Consider the following 22598-nt stretch of genomic DNA (forward strand, 5'->3'; position numbering starts at 1 on the left):
CTATCATCTGTATTCCTGAGGCAGCCCTAATTAATGATATGACTGTATTCCACAGTGCCCATTTACTCCATTGTTTCTAGTATGGTTGCAAATTGTAACAAACGTGAACAGTGAACTTCTTAGCATAAATTAAACTAGAATAACTTGTTTTGCTACTGCTCTAAGACCAAGTAGCTACTATGTAATCTTGCATGTTCCACTACAGAACTGCAGCTGATATTAAAAGTTTAGGTATGGTAATACTAACCACCAAGTCATAAACCTCTTACATCATTGCTGTGGTTGATCTCTGGTTTAAGTTTAAGCTGAAACTGTGATGAAAATTCTGTCTCTGAAAATTAATTTATTGTTTTTTTCCTGGAGAATGTGTCTTGTTAAGGCTGTGTGTTTTGTTTATGACATAGATAAGTCTAACTGTTGCACTTTTTTTTTTTCCCAAATATTTTTGTTCAAAGTGGGCAAAATGGTGACGTTAATTCACACTTTAGCAGACCACAGTGATGATGTCAACTACTGTGCCTTCTCATCATCGTGCTTGGCTACTTGCTCCCTGGACAAAACAGTTCGTGTTTATTCTTTAAAGGACTTCTCCCAGCTCCCCTACTCGCCTTTAAAAGGCCATACATATGCTGTCCACTGCTGCTGCTTCTCTCCATCAGGACACTTTTTAGCTTCGTGTTCCACAGATGGTACTAGTGTGGTGTGGGACGCTGGTGATGGTCAGATGCTGGCAGTGCTGGAGCAGCCCAGCAGCAGTCCTGTTAGAGTCTGCCGATTCTCTCCTGACTCCACTTGTCTGGTGTCAGGGGCAGCGGATGGCAGTGTAGTCCTTTGGAACATGCAGTCATTGAAGCTGTACAGGTGAGTGCCAAATACTTCTTGACAGTCTTGTTTACAATGAGAAGAGGGTAGATATTTTGTGTGTATATATTTTCAGATTATTATTAATAATAATAATGTTGTATTGCAGATAGAAAAATCCAGCTGTTCTGTTTTATTAAAGCGGAGATCAACACTACTTAGAAATGGTCATAGAGCTTGACAGTTATATCAGAATATTACTTAGAAATTATCAAAGTGCTTGAATGTTATTTGGAAACGATCAGAGTGCTTAAAAATTATACCAGAACGTTACTTAGAAACGATCAGGGTGCTTAAAAGTTCTACCAGAACGTTACTTGGAAAGGATCAGAGTGCTTAAAAGTTGTACCAGAGTGTTACTTAGAAAGGATCGGAGTGCTTAAAAGTTGGACCGGAGCGTTACTTAGAAAGGATCGGAGTGCTTAAAAGTTGGACCGGAGCGTTACTTAGAAAGGATCGGAGTGCTTAAAAGTTGGACCGGAGCGTTACTTAGAAAGGATCGGAGTGCTTAAAAGTTGGACCGGAGCGTTACTTAGAAAGGATCGGAGTGCTTAAAAGTTGGACCGGAGCGTTACTTAGAAAGGATCGGAGTGCTTAAAAGTTGGACCGGAGCGTTACTTAGAAAGGATCGGAGTGCTTAAAAGTTGTTGGACCGGAGCGTTGCTTAGAAAGGATCGGAGTGCTTAAAAGTTGTTGGACCGGAGCGTTGCTTAGAAAGGATCGGAGTGCTTAAAAGTTGTTGGACCGGAGCGTTGCTTAGAAAGGATCGGAGTGCTTAAAAGTTGTTGGACCGGAGCGTTGCTTAGAAAGGATCGGAGTGCTTAAAAGTTGTTGGACCGGAGCGTTGCTTAGAAAGGATCGGAGTGCTTAAAAGTTGTTGGACCGGAGCGTTGCTTAGAAAGGATCGGAGTGCTTAAAAGTTGTTGGACCGGAGCGTTGCTTAGAAAGGATCGGAGTGCTTAAAAGTTGTTGGACCGGAGCGTTGCTTAGAAAGGATCGGAGTGCTTAAAAGTTGTTGGACCGGAGCGTTGCTTAGAAAGGATCGGAGTGCTTAAAAGTTGTTGGACCGGAGCGTTGCTTAGAAAGGATCGGAGTGCTTAAAAGTTGTTGGACCGGAGCGTTGCTTAGAAAGGATCGGAGTGCTTAAAAGTTGTTGGACCGGAGCGTTGCTTAGAAAGGATCGGAGTGCTTAAAAGTTGTTGGACCGGAGCGTTGCTTAGAAAGGATCGGAGTGCTTAAAAGTTGTTGGACCGGAGCGTTGCTTAGAAAGGATCGGAGTGCTTAAAAGTTGTTGGACCGGAGCGTTGCTTAGAAAGGATCGGAGTGCTTAAAAGTTGTTGGACCGGAGCGTTGCTTAGAAAGGATCGGAGTGCTTAAAAGTTGTTGGACCGGAGCGTTGCTTAGAAAGGATCGGAGTGCTTAAAAGTTGTTGGACCGGAGCGTTGCTTAGAAAGGATCGGAGTGCTTAAAAGTTGTTGGACCGGAGCGTTGCTTAGAAAGGATCGGAGTGCTTAAAAGTTGTTGGACCGGAGCGTTGCTTAGAAAGGATCGGAGTGCTTAAAAGTTGTTGGACCGGAGCGTTGCTTAGAAAGGATCGGAGTGCTTAAAAGTTGTTGGACCGGAGCGTTGCTTAGAAAGGATCGGAGTGCTTAAAAGTTGTTGGACCGGAGCGTTGCTTAGAAAGGATCGGAGTGCTTAAAAGTTGTTGGACCGGAGCGTTGCTTAGAAAGGATCGGAGTGCTTAAAAGTTGTTGGACCGGAGCGTTGCTTAGAAAGGATCGGAGTGCTTAAAAGTTGTTGGACCGGAGCGTTGCTTAGAAAGGATCGGAGTGCTTAAAAGTTGTTGGACCGGAGCGTTGCTTAGAAAGGATCGGAGTGCTTAAAAGTTGTTGGACCGGAGCGTTGCTTAGAAAGGATCGGAGTGCTTAAAAGTTGTTGGACCGGAGCGTTGCTTAGAAAGGATCGGAGTGCTTAAAAGTTGTTGGACCGGAGCGTTGCTTAGAAAGGATCGGAGTGCTTAAAAGTTGTTGGACCGGAGCGTTGCTTAGAAAGGATCGGAGTGCTTAAAAGTTGTTGGACCGGAGCGTTGCTTAGAAAGGATCGGAGTGCTTAAAAGTTGTTGGACCGGAGCGTTGCTTAGAAAGGATCGGAGTGCTTAAAAGTTGTTGGACCGGAGCGTTTTAGTTAACCACCTGTGGTCCTCAGTTTCTTTTACAGCTGCTGGTTGTGTTGATGCTAAGGAAAGAGAACACCTTTTACCACACTTGACATGGATGGTATTTTACAACAAAAATAAGCAGCTACTCTTTATCAACTCAGCTGTGGTAACTGACCAAATTGTGAAGTAAGATGACAATTTACATCATCCCTGTGATAGGTGTGAGGTACACCAAACCAAGTTGGGATGTGTTTCCTGGGGGGGTGTGTGTCTTTTGAGGTGTTCTCTGTTGCCCTTCAATAGTTACCATACTGGTACCTGGCCTTGAGAGCCTTCAGCACCTGCTCTGAATGTGTCTAGTACTATTTATTTTACTGTTAGGTTTTCAGAGCAGAATCTGCAGCTTTTTGTGTGAAAGAAGGAAAGTTTTAAAGGCTGCACTAAGGAGAAAGGGTGGTGTATATAAACCCACCAGGCAATGTAATGCATTTTCAACGATGAAGGGTCCTGGGTCTGCTGCAGAGATTCTCAGCAAAGTTTATTGACATGGCTTCTGTGGCATTAAGTTTGATACCTCTGGCAGTAAATAAAAGTTTTATCAAGCAGAAGAGAATGAGCAGCTGTTCTACACAATGCAGTGACAGAGTAAATAAGACTGGCCTGTCTTGCTATGTGATTTGCTTGTACAGCACTTAAAGATTCTGCTGAGCATGCTGGGCTGGATCTAGCATCCATTAGAAGGAGTGAGGCACTTTCACTCTCAGATAACCTAAAGGGTGTTAGCTTGACCTCACTTCCTTCCCAAGGATTGACCACACTTCTCTGTCTGCTAGGAATTTCCCTTTAAGATGAGTTTTACAAGGCACTTTGACTTAAAGGGCAGCAGTATTTTTTCATGTTGCTTCCTTTTGTGTATGAGTACTCCAAAACAAATCGTAATTCACAAAGTATTTTTCTTGGCTGCAGCTTATCATATGGGTTAGGAGGTGTTTGGTTTTGCCTTTAAAAACAGTTTTGAGAGTCTGTTTTCACTATTTGTGCACATGTAAGTCTATGCTATGATAGCTCTGTATTTGTTTTTGACTTTTAAAATACATCCTGCCACAAAAGCTTAACAATGCATTTTTGTCTTTCAAATGGTAAGTCCGTGCAGATTGTCTTCAGTTTGAAAATTATTTTATCACTTTGTTAAAATGTATTGCCTTGGGAAGCCATCTCACATTTTTCCTCCTGCAGCCAGAAAGCAGATCCTGGTTCCTGCAGCTGTACTGTACTTTGCTTCTCTGCCCACAGTGGGTGTGAGTTTCCCTCCCTTCTGTTACCAAGTTCCAAAGTGCATAAGTTAAAATGGCTTGGCTGCTTGTATCACAATGGATTTTAGAGATCATTTATTCAGAGCAGTGCTTACTCTAAATTCAAATCCTGTGTACTCTTTGCTTTTCAGATCTGGGAATGTTAAAGATGGTTCTTTGGTGGCCTGTGCGTTTGCTCCTAGTGGAAACTTCTTTGTCACAGGATCATCGTGTGGTGATTTAACTGTTTGGGATGACAAAATGAGATGCCTGTGTAATGAAAAAGCACATGATCTTGGTGTTACCTGCTGTGATATTTCTTCACAGCCAGTTTCTGGTTAGTCACTTAATTTTTGTCAGGCAAGGAACATGGGGAAAATAGAGTTACTTTATTTCTCTCTCTCTTTTGTTTTCATACTCTTTGTCTTCAGTGCTCTTGATACAAATGGTACTGGGAAGAGCTGATGGCTTAGAATATTCTGAATAGTCCTGCCTAAAAGTTGTGGTCAGGTTGATGACAAGGAATCTAGGTCATCAAATAAGGTGATTAGCATGCTTATAATAGCTTTCAGTAGCCAATTACCCTACCATGGTTTTGAAAAATACTTGTGCAGTGACTGTAAAGAGTGAAGCCTAGCCCAGGGCTGACAAGGGTGTTAGAAAATGCAGTGCTTGGCTACTATTCCCACTTTACTCTTTCATACTTTGGCTCCTCAAGGAGCAGAACTGGTTAAAGCAGTGCAGAGAACTGCAAAGCTAAGAAGCTGTGGGATGAATAGACAGACTCTTTTCCTGTGCCTCACTTTCTCAGTTGGAGGAATCTGGGGGAGCAATGAGCCTAGGATCTCATGTGTTCCACTAAAGGCTGCAGTACTGCACAGTTGCAGCGCTCCCTGTTTATTCCCTCCTCCTGAATAAGTGAAGTTCAGGGAAATTACCTAGCCCCACTGGTAAGAAATTGGCAGATCTTGCTAAAGTTTTCTAGTGACCCTCACTGGAAGACAGTGTAGTCCTCCTCTAAGTTATCCCAAGGATCTCTGCCTGTACAACACTGTAAATAGCCTGTTAACAAGTTGGTAGCTTGTAAAACAGTCTCAAAGTCAGTGTGCATTGTGACTATTTTCACCCAGACCCAGTTCCCAAGTCACAAGTTCTTACTTACCAAGAAACAGCAAGTATTAGCTATTCTGTTGCAAAAATGTTTCTTAGTAAGTAAGAACTTGTGACTTGGGAACTGGGTCTGGGTGAAAATAGTCACAATGCACACTGAGATCTAAACCTGACTGGGAAATCCTGGCAGCCCTGATGCACTTTGGTGCTTTCATGTTTAACAGTTTTCAGGTGAGTCCTGAGGTCTGCCACAGTCACGCAGCTCTGGTGGTTACTGTGAACAGACAGGTCTGTGTGCACTAGGATTTTGTTGCAATAGCCACATGAAATTGAAGTACACTTTCTGTGGTGGAAAAATCATAGAATCATAGAATCTGTCAGGGTTGGAAGGGACCACAACAAGGATCATCTAGTTCCAACCTCCCTGCCATGGAGATAAAATGGCGATAAAATCTCTGGAGTTATTTTGTAAGATGCTTGGCAGTAAATAATTTGATATTGCTGAGAGATACAGAGCTGGAGCGATGAGAGATGAGGCCTTAAAATTTGTGTTAGAATTCTGATTTCCAGCCTCAGTCCTGGTGATCCTTGTAGGAATTCTTAGACTTGGTACTGGCAGAGCTAATGCCACTGAAGGATTGTTGGGGTGACTCATGTCAGGCTGGTATGCCAGCTCTGTGGAGTAGAAGAGCAAAAATAATTTGGTATAGGGCTTGAAAAAAGAAAGAAAGAAAGGTAGTGGACTATCAGATACTCTCAGGTTTTGTAGATGCATATGTGGATGAGTTTGAGAGCTTAACGATCTGTAGAAGTGGTGGATGTAACTATATAATTTACAAGGCTCTAGTGCTGTACTCAGTAGATACAGGAAGCAAACATTTACCACCAAGAAAGCAAATATGAGTCCTGTTCTGGTCTTTATCTCCCTGCTCTGGGAAGCAGTCTAACAATGATACCCATTTCTTACTTGTAAATGGTTATAGAACTTCTGAGATGAAGGAAATTTGCCAAATTCCAATGTAAGAATGCTGCTCTGCTTCACTGATATGCTGCTCCTGTCAGTGCTTCTGATTCACAGTAACAAATTTGAATTTTTACCAGGTGATGAACATACATTTACATGCTTCCAGATGGCTTCTTGTGGTCAAGATAATCAGATCAAACTCTGGCTTATTTTGTTTGCAGATTCCTCAGGTGTGTATAGTGATTTTTAATTTTTTTTTCGTATTCCAGTGTATTTTAAGCCTTTAGTGACTTAACATCTAAGATGAAATTTATACTGCTGTCATGGATTCACAGCCAAACGAACTAGAAGTTGAAAGTTTTCTTTCAGTTGTTTAGGCATGCAGCACTTTGTGACATTGTGCCCCGTGGGTTCTATTTAGTGATCTATTTGTCAACAATTGTAAAAGTAAAGACTGAAAAAAACCCAACCCAATAATTTCCCAAATTCCCTCAAACTTAATTTTATGATAAATGCTTGGGTTGAATTAGCATTGTTATCTTTTTTTGTAACTAGTAACATTTCTAGTGTGACCATTTGAGCAGGATGAGAGGTTGAAACCTATCAGGGAGAGGTTTCCTTTCATCTTGCAGTACATCTTGGCCTTCAGCAAAAGCTGGAGGCATGGAAAGTGTTTCCTCCTGCTAGAACTTCAGTCTAGATGTGTGACTGCTATGCAGAGACAAACCAGATGGGCAAAACCTCTTCAGAGGGCATTTTTTTTCTGATCACTTTTGTATAGAAGTCTGAAGAATGACTATTGCATGTACAGATGCACATTTAATTATCTAAAACACTCCTAGATATGCTAAGATTACAAAGTGAGGAAGTCAAAGATGTTGAAATTGCCTTGTGGTCTTTTTATCCCCTTTTTTGTGTACAGCACAGAGTCAGATCTTGGTTGCAGCTTTATACTTCCAAAAGCAGCTTGTCTTACACCTTGTCAAATACATCCATATCTAATTTTTTTTAATTATTATTTTTAGGTGCTGAACTAAAATATAAATGCACATTGAGTGGACATTCTGCCCCAGTTCTGGCTTGTGCTTTTTCTCATGATGGGCAGATACTAGTTTCAGGGTAAGCATTACCTTTGAAGTGTTTAAATTTCATGCAGATGGCTGCCCAGGTTCAGTGTTGTAAAACAGAAAGTTGAAAAGAGTTGGAGATTTCAGAATGTAATTGCAATAATTAAGGAATAATTCTGTGACCTCCAGAACTATTGAAGTGTCTTTCCAATTGGTTTTGTGTCTTGTGGGTGATGGAGTTTGACATCCAGGATATTGCACAGCTTTTGAAGTGCTCTCTGAATGTCATCTCAAATGGACACAGAAAAACTGATGCCTTCCAAAGGAGAATGAAGAGACTACAACAGCCAGCAAATAAACTTAAAAACCATACAAGCTCCAGGAGACATCAGCTTGCTCTGATGTTTTACTCAGTGTTGTTTTTAAAGGAGTCTTTTTCAGTGTTTGAAGATCATTATGGATTGTCTGTGATCTGGAGTTATTTTCCATTAGATAAATAGATTCTTGTTTTCACTTACATTGTTGTAAGTGAAATGTCTGCCTCATAAAGTCTTTCAGGAAAAACTGCTGTCATGGTAAATAACTGTGCTGTGCAGTCTGTGTTTTGTGAGCTATGTATTGATTGCATTGCACCACTCTGTCGTGTGTGTTTATTGCACTGCTTCCTCTGGCTTGCTTTGCAAGTGAAAAGCTTTCAGAAATAAATGGAGGTGCTGAGAGCAGATCATGGATAGCTAGATTCTGGGCATCTGCCTTACAGATAACTTCTTGTAAAGACATCAAGGACAGAGAATGGGTAGCAGTGGGAGTGTGGGCCAGTTTGCATCAGAACTGTGCAGATCCTCCAAGTCAAAAGTTCTCATGAAATTGCAGAGTTTTTGTATTTAATGACTGGTTTTTACACAGTGCTGGAGTTCATTGTTGATGGTGTTTCAAGGTTGGACAGGGGTGGAGGGGATTTAGATAGAATCATAGAATTGTTTGGGTTGGAAAGGCCCTCTAAGGTCATTGAGTCCAACTGTTGACCTACCACCACCCTGACCATTAGTCATGGTCCCAAAGTGCCATGCCCACATGTTTCTTGAACCCCTCCCTGGGCAGCCTGTTGCAATGCCTGACAACTCTTGCAGCAAAGAAATTGTCCCTCATGTCCAACCTAAACCTCCCCTGGCACAGTTTCAGGCTATTTCCTCTCATTCTATCACCTGATACTAGGGAGAAGAGACCAACCCCTACCTGGCTCCAAGCTCCTTCCAGGTAGTGGCAGAGAGCAATGAGGTCTCCCCTCAGCCTCCTCTTCTCCAGGCTGAACAGCCCCAGCTCCCTCAGCTGCTCCTCACCAGCCCTGTTCTCCACACCCTTCACCACCACCTTTGCCCTTCTGTGGGCACACTGCAGCACCTCAGTGTCCTTGGAAGTGAGGGGCTTTTCATAAAGTGGTGTTAAGAGATCTGTTTGCTCTTATTTTGTTTGTGGAAAAGTGTTGGGTTTTTTCTTCCTCTTAATTAAACATGGTTTGTTTTTTCTGCATCATTTTAATGTGGATTTTTTTTTTTTAAGGTCTGTGGACAAGTGTGTCATAGTGCATGAAATTGTAAGTACAGGACAGTGCAACTGGGTTGTTGTCTTGAAATATTACCACTGCTTCTGCAGTGTCTTATCAACATAAAGAAATTCTAACAGAAGCTGTATAAGCCCTAAGTATTTACTGCACATGGAGCAGGGGAAGGAATATGAGGAAAAAATACCTCTGGAGAATTGGTCAGGCTTTCACAATATTTATTTATTATTTCTTTGAGGGGGTTGCTCTTTGGTCTCTTCACAGGAGAGCATTATTCAATGAATTCCATACACACACATTATCTTCACAATGAAGCAGAAGGATTTTTTTTTTTTGTTACCCTGAATCTATCTCAACTTCCAAGGCAAGAAGGGCTGTAGCTTTGGCCTAAAATTGGGAATGGTGATAATAGAAATTCTTTAGTTAATTATGTATCAAGTGCACACAAAATAGAAGCATAATAAAGGATGAAATAAATTTTTAAATATTAAGTAAAATGTCTTTAAAATCTAAGCATTTTCTGTAATACTGTTGTTATATCCTTCACTGTTCACCTGTAAGTGATACTTGCCTTTAGTACTTCTATAGCATTAAAAATAACAATTTTGCTGAAAATGAAGAATTAACAAATCTTAAGCTTCTCCAGCTTGCTCTGCAATTACTATTTTACTGACAGTTTTTCAATTTGGGTCACAATTTTTCACTAAAATCACTGATTTTTGGGTTCCTTCACAAATTTTGGCTCATTTGTTTCAGTAGTTTGAAACTTAGACTTCTTTGGAACTTAGATTTCTTTGGAACCCCAGAAAATTGAAAGATGCTCAAAACTGCAGCGTGTTTCTTAATACTGTTGGTCACCTTTTTGTCCTTAGGTTTTTACTGGGTGAGAGAATAACTTTTGCAGCTACTTGAGGAGGAGTGAGGACAGTAAAAGCCTTAAAAAGGGCACCTTGCTGATCATGGACAGCTCAAAAAACTGGAGTGCTGACTAATCAATTAGTGATTGAGAATATCTTTGGTCTTCATCCTTCCAGTCTGTCTGTACCTGTCAAAGAGACAGTGTCTTTCATAAGAGGAAAAAAAATCTTTCAAATCATCAGTTAAAGCTGTGTGGAAATTGAGGACTTTGGTTTTTAGTAGCATCTAGTGGGCAGATGGAGAATCACAGATGGGATTAGTTAGCCCAGTTGAAGGACTGGAGTATGAAGTCCACTTCAGTTTCAGTTACCACTGCACTTCTGGGCATTTCTCATCCGAGATTCATAGCCAGGTTGTATGCAGATGAGCAGCCAGCCAGGATGGGTGTAATGAATTCAGCTGGTATTTCTGCATTGTTACTCTGACACTTCTGTGCAGGCTGCTTGTTGACGGCTAGCAGTGTTCCAGTGAGCTGAAGAGGAGGGCTTCAAGCAGCAAAATTCAAGTTGCGTTCCTGATTCTGCTGCTGGTCAGCATTTGTCAAACTTCTCTGAAGTTATACGATTTCTGTCATCTTCCAAGCAGCAATTATTATTGCTTATCTTGAAAGGAAGTGTACCAACAGATGAACATTCTTTTTATACTTTAAGATTTAAACTCACAAATATTCTTTTGCAGAGTACTGGCAATACCCTGCATACTTTGTCTCAGCATACCAGGTAAGAATTCAGTATGATTATTCTGTTATAATAAATAAAAGAAATTACCTCCTTGTCTTGTGAACATTTACACACTTACTTTTACTTGTAGATATGTTACAACTTGTGCTTTTGCACCATGCAGTCCCTTACTTGCCACAGGTTCAATGGATAAAACTGTGAACATATGGCAGTTTGACCTGAAGCAAGCCTCTGCAGGTATCTGTGATCTGCTCTTTAAATTTAAAGCATGGTATTGTGGGATACTTTCTGAAGATGTAGAAGCCCCACTTTTTCTTACATTCAGTTTGTAACCTCAGGCTATCTGCATGCTATTTATCCTTTGACCTTATTAATGTCCTACAGAGGTATTCTCTTTTGGATTTTTCAAGAAAAGGTGTACCAGAAGTATTTTTATTTTAGTAATCTGCTATATCTTCTTTTCTGTTACTCACCATTTCTTATTCTCATCTCTTAAATGCTGTTCTGAATGTTATATTCCCAGAAGCTTCTTGGACAATGTCATTTGCAAGGAGTTAAAAAGAAAATGTGCTAATTGCAAGCATAATTGTCAATAGGAAGTTGTTACAGGTGTAAAATCCAGGATAATTAATGTTACAGTTATTTGGAACAAAGGTACATAGATTTTTGTCCAAAGCACAGGAGTAAACCTGGTCTGGAGTTGAGACTCGTTTCAGTGTCTGCTGATTTTCTGTCCCTCAGTTCAACTCAAGTTGGACAGAAGTGCAGGCATCTGAGAGGTTCAGTTCCTTAGACTTTGAAAATTCATAGTAAAAGACAAAGCCCATGATGTCCAATAGGCATTTCTGCTGTTAGAATGTTGGGGAATGGGTTGTAATGAGAACACTTGGGAAAATGCTGCCATTCTTGTTGGAACTGGGGGTTAATTGCTGGGTTTGGGGGCAGGGTGTTGCTTGGAGTTTTGTTAACTGTCTTTTATCTTTTCAAAGGAAGTGCTGTAGAAAATGAATCTAAGGTGGCTGTTGAGGACTGGTCAGAGGATGATGTTTCAGCCTGGCTCTGTGCACAAGACTTAGCAGACTTTGTTGGGCTTTTCAAAATGAATAACATTGATGGCAAGGAGCTCCTGAATCTTACTAAAGAAAGTCTGGCTAATGAATTAAGAATTGGTAAGAGTATAGAAATCCAGAGAACCTTTAATCTTTTGAGTACCTCTGAAATGTATGAATGGAAGCAAGCTAGGAGTTCCATACACCCATGTTTTTTCCCTGTTTTTATTTCATTACCAAGGCTGATGCCCCCTAATGTCACATTATCCTCAATGCTCTCTATTTTTGTACCTTCAGTTTAGGGGCCAGTGCCATAGGAAGTATTTTGTGCTGTAATAACACAGATTGTAAAGAAGTTGGAGGTATTCTAAATACTCTCCCTTCTTCTGTAGCACATGGACAAAGCTTCTTTTCCTGTGACTCTGTCCTAGTTTAGGGTAGATGTGGAAAGAGAACAGATTGTCTTAAAGACAGTTCAGCTCTGATGGGGCGTGTCCTTGGAACCAAAACCAAGGATGGATGTGTATGAACTGAATTTGGATACCTCTGATCAGGCTGACTTTGTCCTCTCCATCAGCAAGGTGCCAGCAAAGATGGGAGGCTTTTTGGTCATCCTTCTCTGATTTTAAGGTTTTACCTAAGGGACACATGAAAGTATGAATCGTAGGATGGTCTGGGTTGGAAGGAACCTCCAAAGCTCATCTAGTCCAACCCCCTGTGCAGTAAGCAGGGGCATCCTCAACTAGATCAGGCTGTCCAGAGCCCTGTCAAGGGCAAGGATGGGGCCTCAACTACGTCACTGGGAAACCTGTTCCAGTGTTCCACTACCCTCATGGTAAAAGTAAGGTATGAGTAAGGTCTTTCCTGTTTCAGATCTTCAGCAAGAAACTTTGGGTCTGTTGAGCCTAAACCCCAACGTGTTGGCACAGAGTTTGAATCTCTTGTGATTCACCATTCCTTACAGGCACACTGAGGAGGGAGCAAGCTCAGTACAGATTAAACAGAAAATTGCATGTGCTCTGTCTGTATGCACAAAATCTTATTTAAAGTGTTCTTTTGTAACTAGTTTTTGGAAGATGAGGTGCCTTAGATAATTCTTTAATCCTTGACTAGAGATTTAATCAGGAGGTGTAGTTAATTGAGGTGCAAACTCAAGACGGTTACCTGAGAGAAAACTGTCTGTGATTAAGATCTTAGAAGGTGTCCTCAAAGTCTGGTCCTAACCAGAATTATTTGGTTCCTTTTTTCTCTTTCTTTCCTTTGGTTATATATTTTGTCTTTTCTGATAGAGATGACTTTTATCAGCACGCCTGAGTTTTATCCCTTGGCACCCAGTTTGAGGCAGCTGATGGATTGTGCAGCAAAGCTGGGAGCACTGTTGCGTTCCCCCGGCAGGCCGCAGAGGCAGTAGAGGAACCATTGTGTCAAATCCTTGTTTTAGTGCTGAAGATAGGAAGTTAACCAGAGCAGGAACATAGTGTTTGCTAGATGGGAAGAATTGTGACACCTGCAGGGGTTTTTGACACAGAGCAGTTTTTAAAAGGAGGGGTGTTTGCTGCTGCTGCAGGATGAGGATTGCTGCTATCTGGGACACATTTCCAATGTTTTCAGGCTAAAATCATAGTGTGACAGTTTATACAGTATAAAGCCCTTTTTCTCATTGTCAGATTTTTCTCCCCCATCTACTGACAATCAAGTTGGAAGAGTGACTGCTGTCTCAGACACAGATTCAGCTTTCTTTTGGATCTGAGCTATTGTGTATTCTCAGTAAATGGGTAGCAGCAAGTGCCTGCAGCATTTTTGGGATGCTTGTGAATCTGTGTGAATTGGTGCTTGTGATGCATTAGTTGATTGTGTGCACACACTAGAGAAAGGTTTCATGAAGCACAGAACACTGCAGTGTGATTTGCAGGTACAGCCTACAAACAGACCTTGTGTCTTGTTTGAAGGCAGCATTGATGTCTTAGCTTTATGGGGTTGAGTGCCTCTAACTAAAAGAGTCTGAAAGAAAAGAAGGCAACCTGGGAGAACCAGAACTGTGCCTGCAGTTTATTTTTAGATTAGGAGGACATTAAGCTTTAAAAACCACAGGTTCAGGCATTCTTCAGTTGTCTCTTTGTGGGCCACAGGAAAGCAATACCACACAAGAGGCGAGTTGTAAGGGAGAGACATCTCTCTGTGACTGTGTGTGGCAGCAGCTAACAGGAACTTGAAGGGAGCATGTTGAAGTGGTGTGTCATTCCATTTGGCATGACTGGGAGGACACAGCAGCCACTCCAAAGAGGAGTCAGTCCCTGGAATGTAAGAGCTATTCATATTTGTACTATGGATTTACTTTTCTCAGCCCTGCAAACAGGCAGACACTGGGCCAGTGCTATGTTTTGTAACATGGTGGGCATTTAGAGAAATGCCTGTTTGTGGCTTGGAATTAGTTTTGTGCCAGCTCTTTCTGGTTTGGATCTTGACATTTTATGGCTTGTATTAAATTTCAAGCAATGTTTACATCAACTGAAATGTTTCAAGCTTTCAAAGTTGTGTCAGTAAAGGCATTTTTCTAACATTAAAAAGCCATCCTAAGATTTGTTGCTGAGGTTTTTTATTCAGGGTGCCTCTGGCAGGGCAGTCTTCAATTATTTTTTTTTTTACATCTGGCACAGTTGGCAGTTAAACTGTGCCTGTGGCATGGTGGAGTGGGGAAAAGGCACAGCCATGGGGTGGCTGGGGGTGTGACACTGACGTGATGTAGTGGAGTTGTTCGTGGTGGTGGCTGTGGGTGTCTGCAGGCCTTTCTGTCTTGGCAGCTGAGTTACAGGAGAGACAGCTCCATCTAATTAATGCAAGAACCAACCTCTTTGCTTTACATGCCTGTGTTGTTAACTTCACCTACAAATAACTCTTCAGAGTCTCTGGGCCTGCGCAATAAAATCCTCCAGAAAATTGAATCACTGAGGATGGACGTGAGGGCTGTTTCTGTTCCTGTCCCTGACGAGTTTTTATGTCCCATAACAAGGGAGCTCATGAAGGATCCTGTCATTGCAGCAGGTAAGTCTTTAAATGGTGTTGCCTAAGATTGATTACTTAAAGGTCAAGAGATGTGTGGGAACACAAAACTGGGCATATCTTAGCAGTTACAGAAAGTGTTCTAATGGCTGCTACAGGAACAGAGAAATGTGGTGCATGCTTTGTTTGCCAAAAGACATCTCTGGTGGGGAGCAGCAATACTCACCAAGCTTGCTCGTGGTCAGTGAACATTCAGCAATAAGAGATGCAGCTGCAGTGCTTTGTGAAGCAGCTTGGTCAGGTTACAAAGTTCAGGATAACCAAAAAAAGTTGAACCAAATTTTGATCTTGCTGCTGCTGTGTAAAGTTTTATTGTAATATATATTTAATTATGTGATTTGCAACAAATCTTGCAGGAGTTTATGGGTAAAGCTTTTCTCCCATCCCAGTTTTCCTGTTGGGAAGTGCTGCTGCCCTTCCTCCCAAGCCTTTTGGGCTGGATCAGCTAATTCCTGCACAGTCTGTAACATGTGTGCCTGTGATGGTCTCTTTGTAGATGGCTACTCCTATGAGAGGGAAGCGATGGAGAACTGGATCACCAACAAACGACGATCGAGTCCCATGACAAATCTTCCTCTCCCCTCCCTCCTGCTCACACCAAACAGGACACTGAAAATGGCCATCAGTCGCTGGCTGGAGACTCAGCAGAAATAAATCACTGCATTTGGAACTTGTGGACGTTGACTGACATTGGATGTAGGTAAAGGAGACCACTGTGTCAGATACAAGGGTGGTCCTGTTCTGATCTACAGCTGTCCTGTAATTGTGTGACAGGAAGGAAGTCTTCACTGTTGGAACCTCTCAGAGAATTACTGAAAAGTTTTTAAGTTACTGGTAACTTAACTTTGTGGCATTTCTGTTTTAGGAAATGAAGTGTTCAGGTTCACACATTTCCAGATAAGGTTTTCTTTAACTCCTCCCTACCCTTCTGAGTCTTTTGAATCTTGATTTTGCTAAGACCAAGGTAAGAAACAGCCATGTATCTAATACGTATTTCTTTTTCTCATTTTAAACCTCACGTGTCTCTCTAGTCTCTGTTACTGAGGATAGAGGAGAGTTTCTCCTGTAGCCATTGGTGACTGCGCTCCTCCCACAGGTATATTAATAATCTTTATTTTGTATGGAAAAAATACAGTAGCTGTGCAAAAATAGAACTACAGGACAAGACTAATATAGGACACATACAAAATATCAAAGAAACAGTAAACAATAAATAAGCTGAAGCATAATGATGCAAACTCAGGAAAAGGGTTTGTCAAGGTGGGCACAGCTGCTTTCTGTGTCCATAGAACACAGAGAGGTGGAGCTGACCAACCTCAGCGCTTGCAGAATCTCTCCCTGCAGCTGATGATTTCCAGAGCAGTCTCACCCCCGCAAAACCTTGTTTCCTCCCCAAAGCTTCACAACTTCATCCTGCACAGACACTTCTCACCAAGCTTTCGCCCTCACTCCGCTCACTCGTGTTTCCCACAAACACACTTGCCAACCAGTTCTGTACCTTTGTCAGGGACAAACAACAAATCATTTGAAGATAGCACCCAAAGGTGATTAGGTAACCTAGATAAAGTGCGATTATTGTTAATATGCCTTAAAGTTGTGTTCTTCAGGGCAGTGACCAATATGGCCACAGCCTTTCCATCCACATGCAAACATCACTGTTTATTTAACTTGGTATCTCCTAGTTACTAAAAATAGTTCTATTTACATGGCTGCTTATGTTTCTTTGCTCATACACAAACACTTGATGCCTCCTAAATGTACATCATGCAACCCCAGTCAGATCCCACTAGAAACTGATTAAAATATTCTCTCTGCTTTACAAACCCCACACAGCTCCCAGCCCTGCGCAGCAGGTACCGTCCTGACTGCTGCCTTGGGATGGAAGCACTCAGGCATTGCAGAGGCATGGCTGTTGGGTCAGTGGTGAGCTGTAAGGTAGCCAAAGCCAAGACTTAAAGCCCTGCATAAAAGGAAAGTCTTGATGGAAAGGATTTCTCTGCTTAAGGTCCTGGTTCGGTGGCCTGATGATCCCAAATGCATCTTTCTAGACAGATTTGCTCTTCCAGTTACTGTAACTGTCCTGTGGTGGTAGGAACAGTTGGAAGTGGTTGTATCCCATTAAGCACTGGCCTACAGGGATGGCCTGCTCCACTGCACACAGGACCAGCCAAGTCAGCATTCCTTCTAGCAGTAAAAGCTCTGTGAAGCTCTGAGATAAGCTCTGCAGCCCTGCCAACAGCTATACATTTGACTCAATGAATGATCGCTTTGGTTTTGTGGCTGTCACCTGGCTCAGATGGGCCTCCTTGGTGAGGTGAGGCTGCTGAGGGGCCTGGCTCGGGGCTCTGCCATCTTGGCAGTGGGTGGGTATTTGGCACTTCAGCTCCTCACATTCCTTAGCTTGCACACCGTTCTGGCTGCTGTCTCCTGGGGCAGCACCAGCAGAGTAGATTTTAGTTTGGTAGTGTCTGACTGAGAAGTGCTCAAAGGTGGAAGACTGAACACCCCCGGAAGCAGTGTTTGTTGATAGTCCATCCAAAGCCTGAGGGTGCCAGGTGCGACTGGCCTGAGCATTCTGCTGCTGGAACCTTGCAGTCTTGTCCATGATGCCCATGAAGGGGGTACTGCGAGGTCTGTGCTCAGCAGCAGCACCCTGACCCTGGCTAACGTAGCTCTCCTTGAGTCGAACATCTGGGCCCAGCCCCTTAATACTCTCTGAAAAACTGCTGGCTGAAGATAAGCTGCTGCTTGAGGCAGCAAGAATTGTGCTGCTGGCTGGGGAACTAGAGGAGGCAACACTGGCTGCAGGACTTTGCTGCCTAGCCTCGCTGAGGCCTGCAGAGCTGGGGGCTGTTGGCCGGTCAGCAGCTTTAGACTTGCTTGTGAAGGGATGAGCAGAGAGCCCCTCGGCACGCTGTGAATGGGAGCAGTGGGTCAGTGGCACCTTCTCACTGTGCAGCTCAGAACCAGGGCCTGTGGGAACACTGTGTATCCCATCCAAATGCTGAACCTTGGCCTGTTGGACTGGCACGGGACCCTGGGGAAGATGCTGACAGGATGACTGTGTCTTTGTGCTGCCCTGGCTGCTTCCTGTTTTGGACCCAGGCTGGATGGAGCTCAGGTGCTGATTAGTTTTTACGATCTGCGCCTGCTTCGTTGGTTGCATGACCAAGCCTGGTTCTCTCAGGTATTTGCTGCCTGTTCTCCTCTGAGGGGATGCAGACTGTGCCTTCTGCTGAACGGCTTCTTGAAGGGTCCTGCTGTAGGAGGCACCTGTGGACTGCTGCAGCCTTTGTGGAGGGTAGACAGATTCTTCAGGGTGTGGCAGCTCATCCTCCCTGTCCTGAAGATTAAAATTATCCTTCACACCTTGGGTGAGGCCCTCCTCCTCATTATCAGAGCTGTTAATCTGCTGTAGCTGCTGTGGAGACTGCTGCTTCTGTTGCTGTGTTCTCTGGAGCTGTTTGCATTCCTCTTCCACTCGAGCCAGCAGACGTTTTATCTCTTGATTGCTGGGACACAGCTGTGTGGCTTCACGTAAGTCAGCAAGAGCAGCAAGCAGCTTTCTGTTCAGAGGAGAAAAAGAAAGTGACTGAATAAAAAGCCTGGAGCGAACTTGAGTCTCAGCATTGCTACAGATAATCCACCTCTGTCACTTGCAAAGATATATTCTGATTTGTCACCTGCTGCTGCAGGAGGTGACAATGTAAGAAAGGGACTTAGTCCAGGAAATTCTTCTTTTAGGGCGAAAACCCTCCCCCTTGCATCTTAACAGCTCTGTCATGAACACAGCAGAAGCCTGCTGCTAATGCTAGGCACTGAGGCTTTGTCTTCTGCACTGTTCTCCTGAGTGTAGGTGACTTGCTGAACTCAGCCTTGTCACCATTTGTTGTGCTGCATAGAAAAGATGCAATCAGGCAGCTCTCCCTATGCCTCTACACGGTGGTGTTTCTCCAGCTTCAAAAGGTGATGGTTCATCCTCTCACCTCGTTTTGTGTCTTGAACTGATCACAGTTCACCATACCCTGTCCTGTAAAAGCACCCAGTTATTCTTGGTAATAAGTAACACTGCTGCCTGCGTTCTGCTGAGCATGTGGAACAGCAGAACCGTTCACCCTTAGATGTCGAATAACCTCTCCTCATAGCCATTTGTTACTTCCTAGACTGCCAAATAACGACCTGAGTGAGAACACTGCTTTTTGGGTTTGGTTGGCGTTGATGCAGAGACCTAATACAGAGAGAATGGGCACAAGGCAAAGACCTTCGCAATTCCAAACAGAACTAGTGGAAAAGGGAAGGAGGAAGTTACTGCAAGTGTTAGGGAGTTAAAAATAGCTGTGCACCCACAAATCAGACAGTACCTGCTGTTCCTCTTGGCTCGGGCTCGAGCGTAATAGGCTTCGTATGACTTGGGTTTCAGGTCCAGAGCTTTTGTAGCAAACTCTTCAGCCAGACCAAAGTCCTGGAATGTCAACACAAACACTGACAACAAAAGCAAGCTATACACTCTTTGGTTCTGGTACAGCTCCAGAAGTGTGGAGAACCTGTGCAGTGCAGGAGTCAGCAGCATGAGCAGATGTCTTCTGAAAGACTGAGAGCAGACGCTCACCTTGGCACCCCTGCCTTTCCTGTCTAAGGGAAACTGACTCCAAGGCAGCTATAAAGCAACGTCACTGTAGATAAGATGTGGTTATTTTCAACCCGGAGATGTCAAAATGCTACAAGGGACTGAATGTTTAACAGGTTAAATGACTTTAGACTGTGTTTTGAAAAAAAAATCAGCTAAAGACCCAGGAATGTAGAAAAAGATGAGAAAAATCAGGAGCTGGGTTGGACTAGTCCAGAGCCTGCTTTGATAAGGCAGGTGGAGTTTTGAGAGAACAGCTGCAGTAGACAAAGTATTTGGTCTTTGTTTAACAAGAACAGAGTAAGAGTTTAGCAACTTGCTGTGTAAACTAAAGACTGTTAATTAACAAAGCAGGACTGCAGTGGGGCACAGAGGGCTCCAGAGAGGATGAGGCAGAAGCAGGTCTAATTTTTATAACAGCCACACAGAGCACAGGGCCTTCCTGCTCCTGAATGAAGTGAGCCTGATGATGCACAAGGCTGGAAAGTAGTAACAGCAAAAAGCCACATCCTGAGATATCCTGCAAAAGCAGATGAACATCAGCTTTAGATGTGAGGTGCAGCACCCCAGGATTATCAGGTGTAAAAGAGGGGGGTGTGGTGAGCACCACACGTGGGAGCTGTTTGCAGAGCCAGTGTCTGCTAACATGCCCCAAGTGAAAAAGGCAGGCTTGTCTAGGAAGGCAACAGGAGAGGCAGTCCTAGCACAGAAAGGAAAGGATGAGTGCTGCTGTGCAAAGCACTCAGCTGCCTATATAGAGTGCTTAGAAATCCCTCAGAGCAAAGCAGGTGCCAAGAACAGCCAGCAGACACAGCTTGTGCTGTGCAGTAACCAGGGCTAGTGGTGGCAGTTTCCATTCAGTCTTTTTAGAGTACCAAAGCCATCCAGCAGCTCAGCATTCCAAACCCCCTGCTCTGCATGCACAGTAACTACGCTACACTGCCCCGTCTCAGGGAGTTCCAGGCTCAGATGGATCAGGCTCTGTGCAACCTGGTCTAAAAGGAGGTGTCCCTACCCATGGCAGGTGTTTGGAACCAGATGGCCTTTAAAGTCCCTTCCAACCCAACCCATGCTGATTCTGTGACAAGAACAGCTGTAAGAGATCCCCAATGGCAACGTGTTATGAACTTTTCTTGTTTGTTGGACACAACACAGCCCATAACCCAGGGTGCAGTGAAAAGGATTCTACAACAGCAACAAGAAATGTCACAGAATCACAGACTGTTAGGGGCTGGAAGGGACCTCGAGAGATCATCTAGTCCAACCCCCCTGACAGAGCAGGATCACCTATACCAGATCACACAGGAACTCATCCAGGTGGGTCTCCAGAGAGGGAAACGCCACAACCCCCTGGGCAGCCTGTTCCAGTGTTATATTGTCCCAAGTATAACCTCACTGCCACAGCCCAAGTGCCTGCCCGAGAGGCTATCAGCAAGAGCTTACGTTTGTTTTTCGGCGGCATCGGGATAAATTCAGGTACAAGGACACTCTCAGCTCGTTGAATGCTTTCATTTCTTCTCCAAATCCTTCTCTTGGAAACTTCCTCAAGGCATACTGATAGCGCTGGGCTGCTTCTTTCATCTTTCCTTTCTGCAGATGCAAGGAACAAGAGGTTTGTCACAAACTCTTCCCATTGCAATACTCTAGCAAACAGCCATTGACATTAACCAAGAGGTGCTCCTCAAGGAGCTGGGTTCTTTACTGATATTTTACAAGGTTAATTTCTTTTCATAAGCATGTAATGTTTTATATTTAATTCATCTTAATGAAGTGGTGAAAATTTACTGCATACCCTGAGCATGCTCAAATGTTACTCTGCACAATAACCATCAGTTTAAAACATCTAGCAAATAAAATCAGAGCATAGTGGGAAAAGCTGAAGAAGCTGATGACCTACCACAGCTCTGGGAAGTCCATTTCAATGACTCTAATAAACTTAGCACTCTAAAGACCAAGTGGCAGTTCAGCCCGCTCTAACAAACTGCAAAACATCTTAGCCCTGCGTCTCACCCCACTCTCTGGTCTCAGATGCCCAGCAGCAACTGGAGGTGACCATGAAGAAAATGAGCTGGTGCTGGTGACATGGTGGCACCTTTTCCCTGACCACCAGTGAGTCACATTCAACATACCACTGGAGAGGTGTGACACTGGAGAGGCTTCCCAGACAGAACAGCCTTTGTGGCATAAAGTCTGTGATCCTTTAGGCTGCTTAGAAGGCATCTGCTTACAGGTAGAGCTCTCAACACATTTCAGGCTCACCACACCTGGTCAGTTATCCAAATGTGTTCATAAGGCTCTTGTACAGAATTCGGGAAACTCTAAGCAGGTCCACCTGACAGCAGAGTCTCTCTCCTGTTCTATACAAAGCCACTTGATACAGAACAAAGATCACAGATAAGGTAGCAGAGATATTTGAGGGCCCTTATAAAACCCCTACAAATTACAAGCCTTGTAGCTAGAGTAGAAGCCGTGCAACACTGCTGCACTGGTGAAACAACACAGCACACACAAATAATTCCAGCCTCCCTCGTGAGTAATAGAGCACCACAAGCAAAGAGACTGCATCCAAAGAGCTGTCACTTTCCTCATTAGGTGTTTAAATAGTGCACAAAAGAACCCTGAAGAAAATGAGATGGCTACAGGTCACTTCATTCAACACAGCACTTTCGAACCAGCACCTCCCATTTGGAGTTGCTTTTAAGAGGCAACTGACTGGTACAGATGTTCACACAGACTTGCTCAACAGAAAGAAAGTCCACTTGGCTATCTTATGTCTTTCATTAATTTTACACAGGAGGTTTCAGTGTTTCTTTCAGGGTCTCATTCCCCACATGATTGGATGTGCAAAGAAGGTGCAAAGAACTATAATCTCCCTTCAGACAGAAGTCCATTTAAAACACTCTACTACCATAAAACAAATAATTTACCTACTTTGTACAGTATATTTCCTTCTTCCATCAGTTTCTGTAGCAGAATAAGGAGAATATCAGGTTTTGAGGTGGCCATAGCCCACGCTGCATTTCCTGCAAGTTAAATTTTAAGGATCTCTGATGAAAGGGAAGAAAGTGTGTCTCTGATACCTGGTCACACCAGAAATCCTAATCCAACCTCAGCAGATCTTCTACCTGCCTGCAACTATTAGGATTGGTGTGTACAAATATAGCTGCATTATATATAAATTCATATATCCATACCTGCCCCCTGCCTCCCCACAAAGAAAGCAGCCAGGTATTAAAACAGTCCAACTCATT

The 22598-nt window shown here is 43.3% G+C and overlaps 2 protein-coding genes across 5 annotated transcripts in view; one reads left to right on the forward strand and one right to left on the reverse strand.

Moving 5' to 3' along the window:
* Positions 1-463: 463 nt before the first annotated feature.
* On the forward strand, positions 464-15374 carry WDSUB1 (WD repeat, sterile alpha motif and U-box domain containing 1). Of its 4 annotated transcripts, XM_054381143.1 has the most exons (10): positions 464-861; positions 4464-4648; positions 6523-6615; positions 7411-7504; positions 9013-9046; positions 10610-10650; positions 10742-10848; positions 11601-11780; positions 14562-14702; positions 15217-15374. In XM_054381143.1, the coding sequence occupies exons 1-10, from the start codon at positions 464-466 to the stop codon at positions 15372-15374; spliced, it is 1431 nt and encodes a 476-aa protein (XP_054237118.1). The 4 variants fall into 4 exon arrangements, with proteins under 4 accessions (XP_054237118.1, XP_054237119.1, XP_054237121.1 ...); XM_054381144.1 differs by lacking the exon at positions 14562-14702; XM_054381146.1 differs by lacking the exons at positions 7411-7504; positions 9013-9046; positions 10610-10650; positions 10742-10848.
* A 486-nt stretch (positions 15375-15860) lies between these two features.
* The window catches only part of TANC1 (tetratricopeptide repeat, ankyrin repeat and coiled-coil containing 1), a 42315-nt gene continuing 35577 nt past the window's right edge, over positions 15861-22598 (reverse strand). The window contains exons 21-24 of the mRNA XM_054381331.1: positions 22279-22370; positions 20791-20937; positions 19082-19182; positions 15861-18286 (exon numbers count right to left, since the gene is read on the reverse strand). Of these exons, the coding sequence (XP_054237306.1) occupies positions 16960-18286; positions 19082-19182; positions 20791-20937; positions 22279-22370 (1667 nt within the window). The 3' untranslated portion in view covers positions 15861-16959. The remainder of the gene's footprint in view (positions 18287-19081; positions 19183-20790; positions 20938-22278; positions 22371-22598) is intronic.

Source organism: Indicator indicator, chromosome 5 (assembly GCF_027791375.1).
Source record: "Indicator indicator isolate 239-I01 chromosome 5, UM_Iind_1.1, whole genome shotgun sequence".
Lineage (NCBI taxonomy): Eukaryota > Metazoa > Chordata > Aves > Piciformes > Indicatoridae > Indicator > Indicator indicator.

Excerpts from the sequence above, each read along its gene's own strand:
- WDSUB1 (XM_054381143.1), top strand. The coding sequence starts at position 464 with ATGGTGACGTTAATTCACACTTTAGCAGACCACAGTGATGATGTCAAC. Across the intron at positions 4,649-6,522 it reads TTCTTCACAGCCAGTTTCTG|GTGATGAACATACATTTACA; the intron begins GTTAGTCACTTA and ends AATTTTTACCAG. Across the intron at positions 9,047-10,609 it reads GTGTCATAGTGCATGAAATT|AGTACTGGCAATACCCTGCA; the intron begins GTAAGTACAGGA and ends ATTCTTTTGCAG.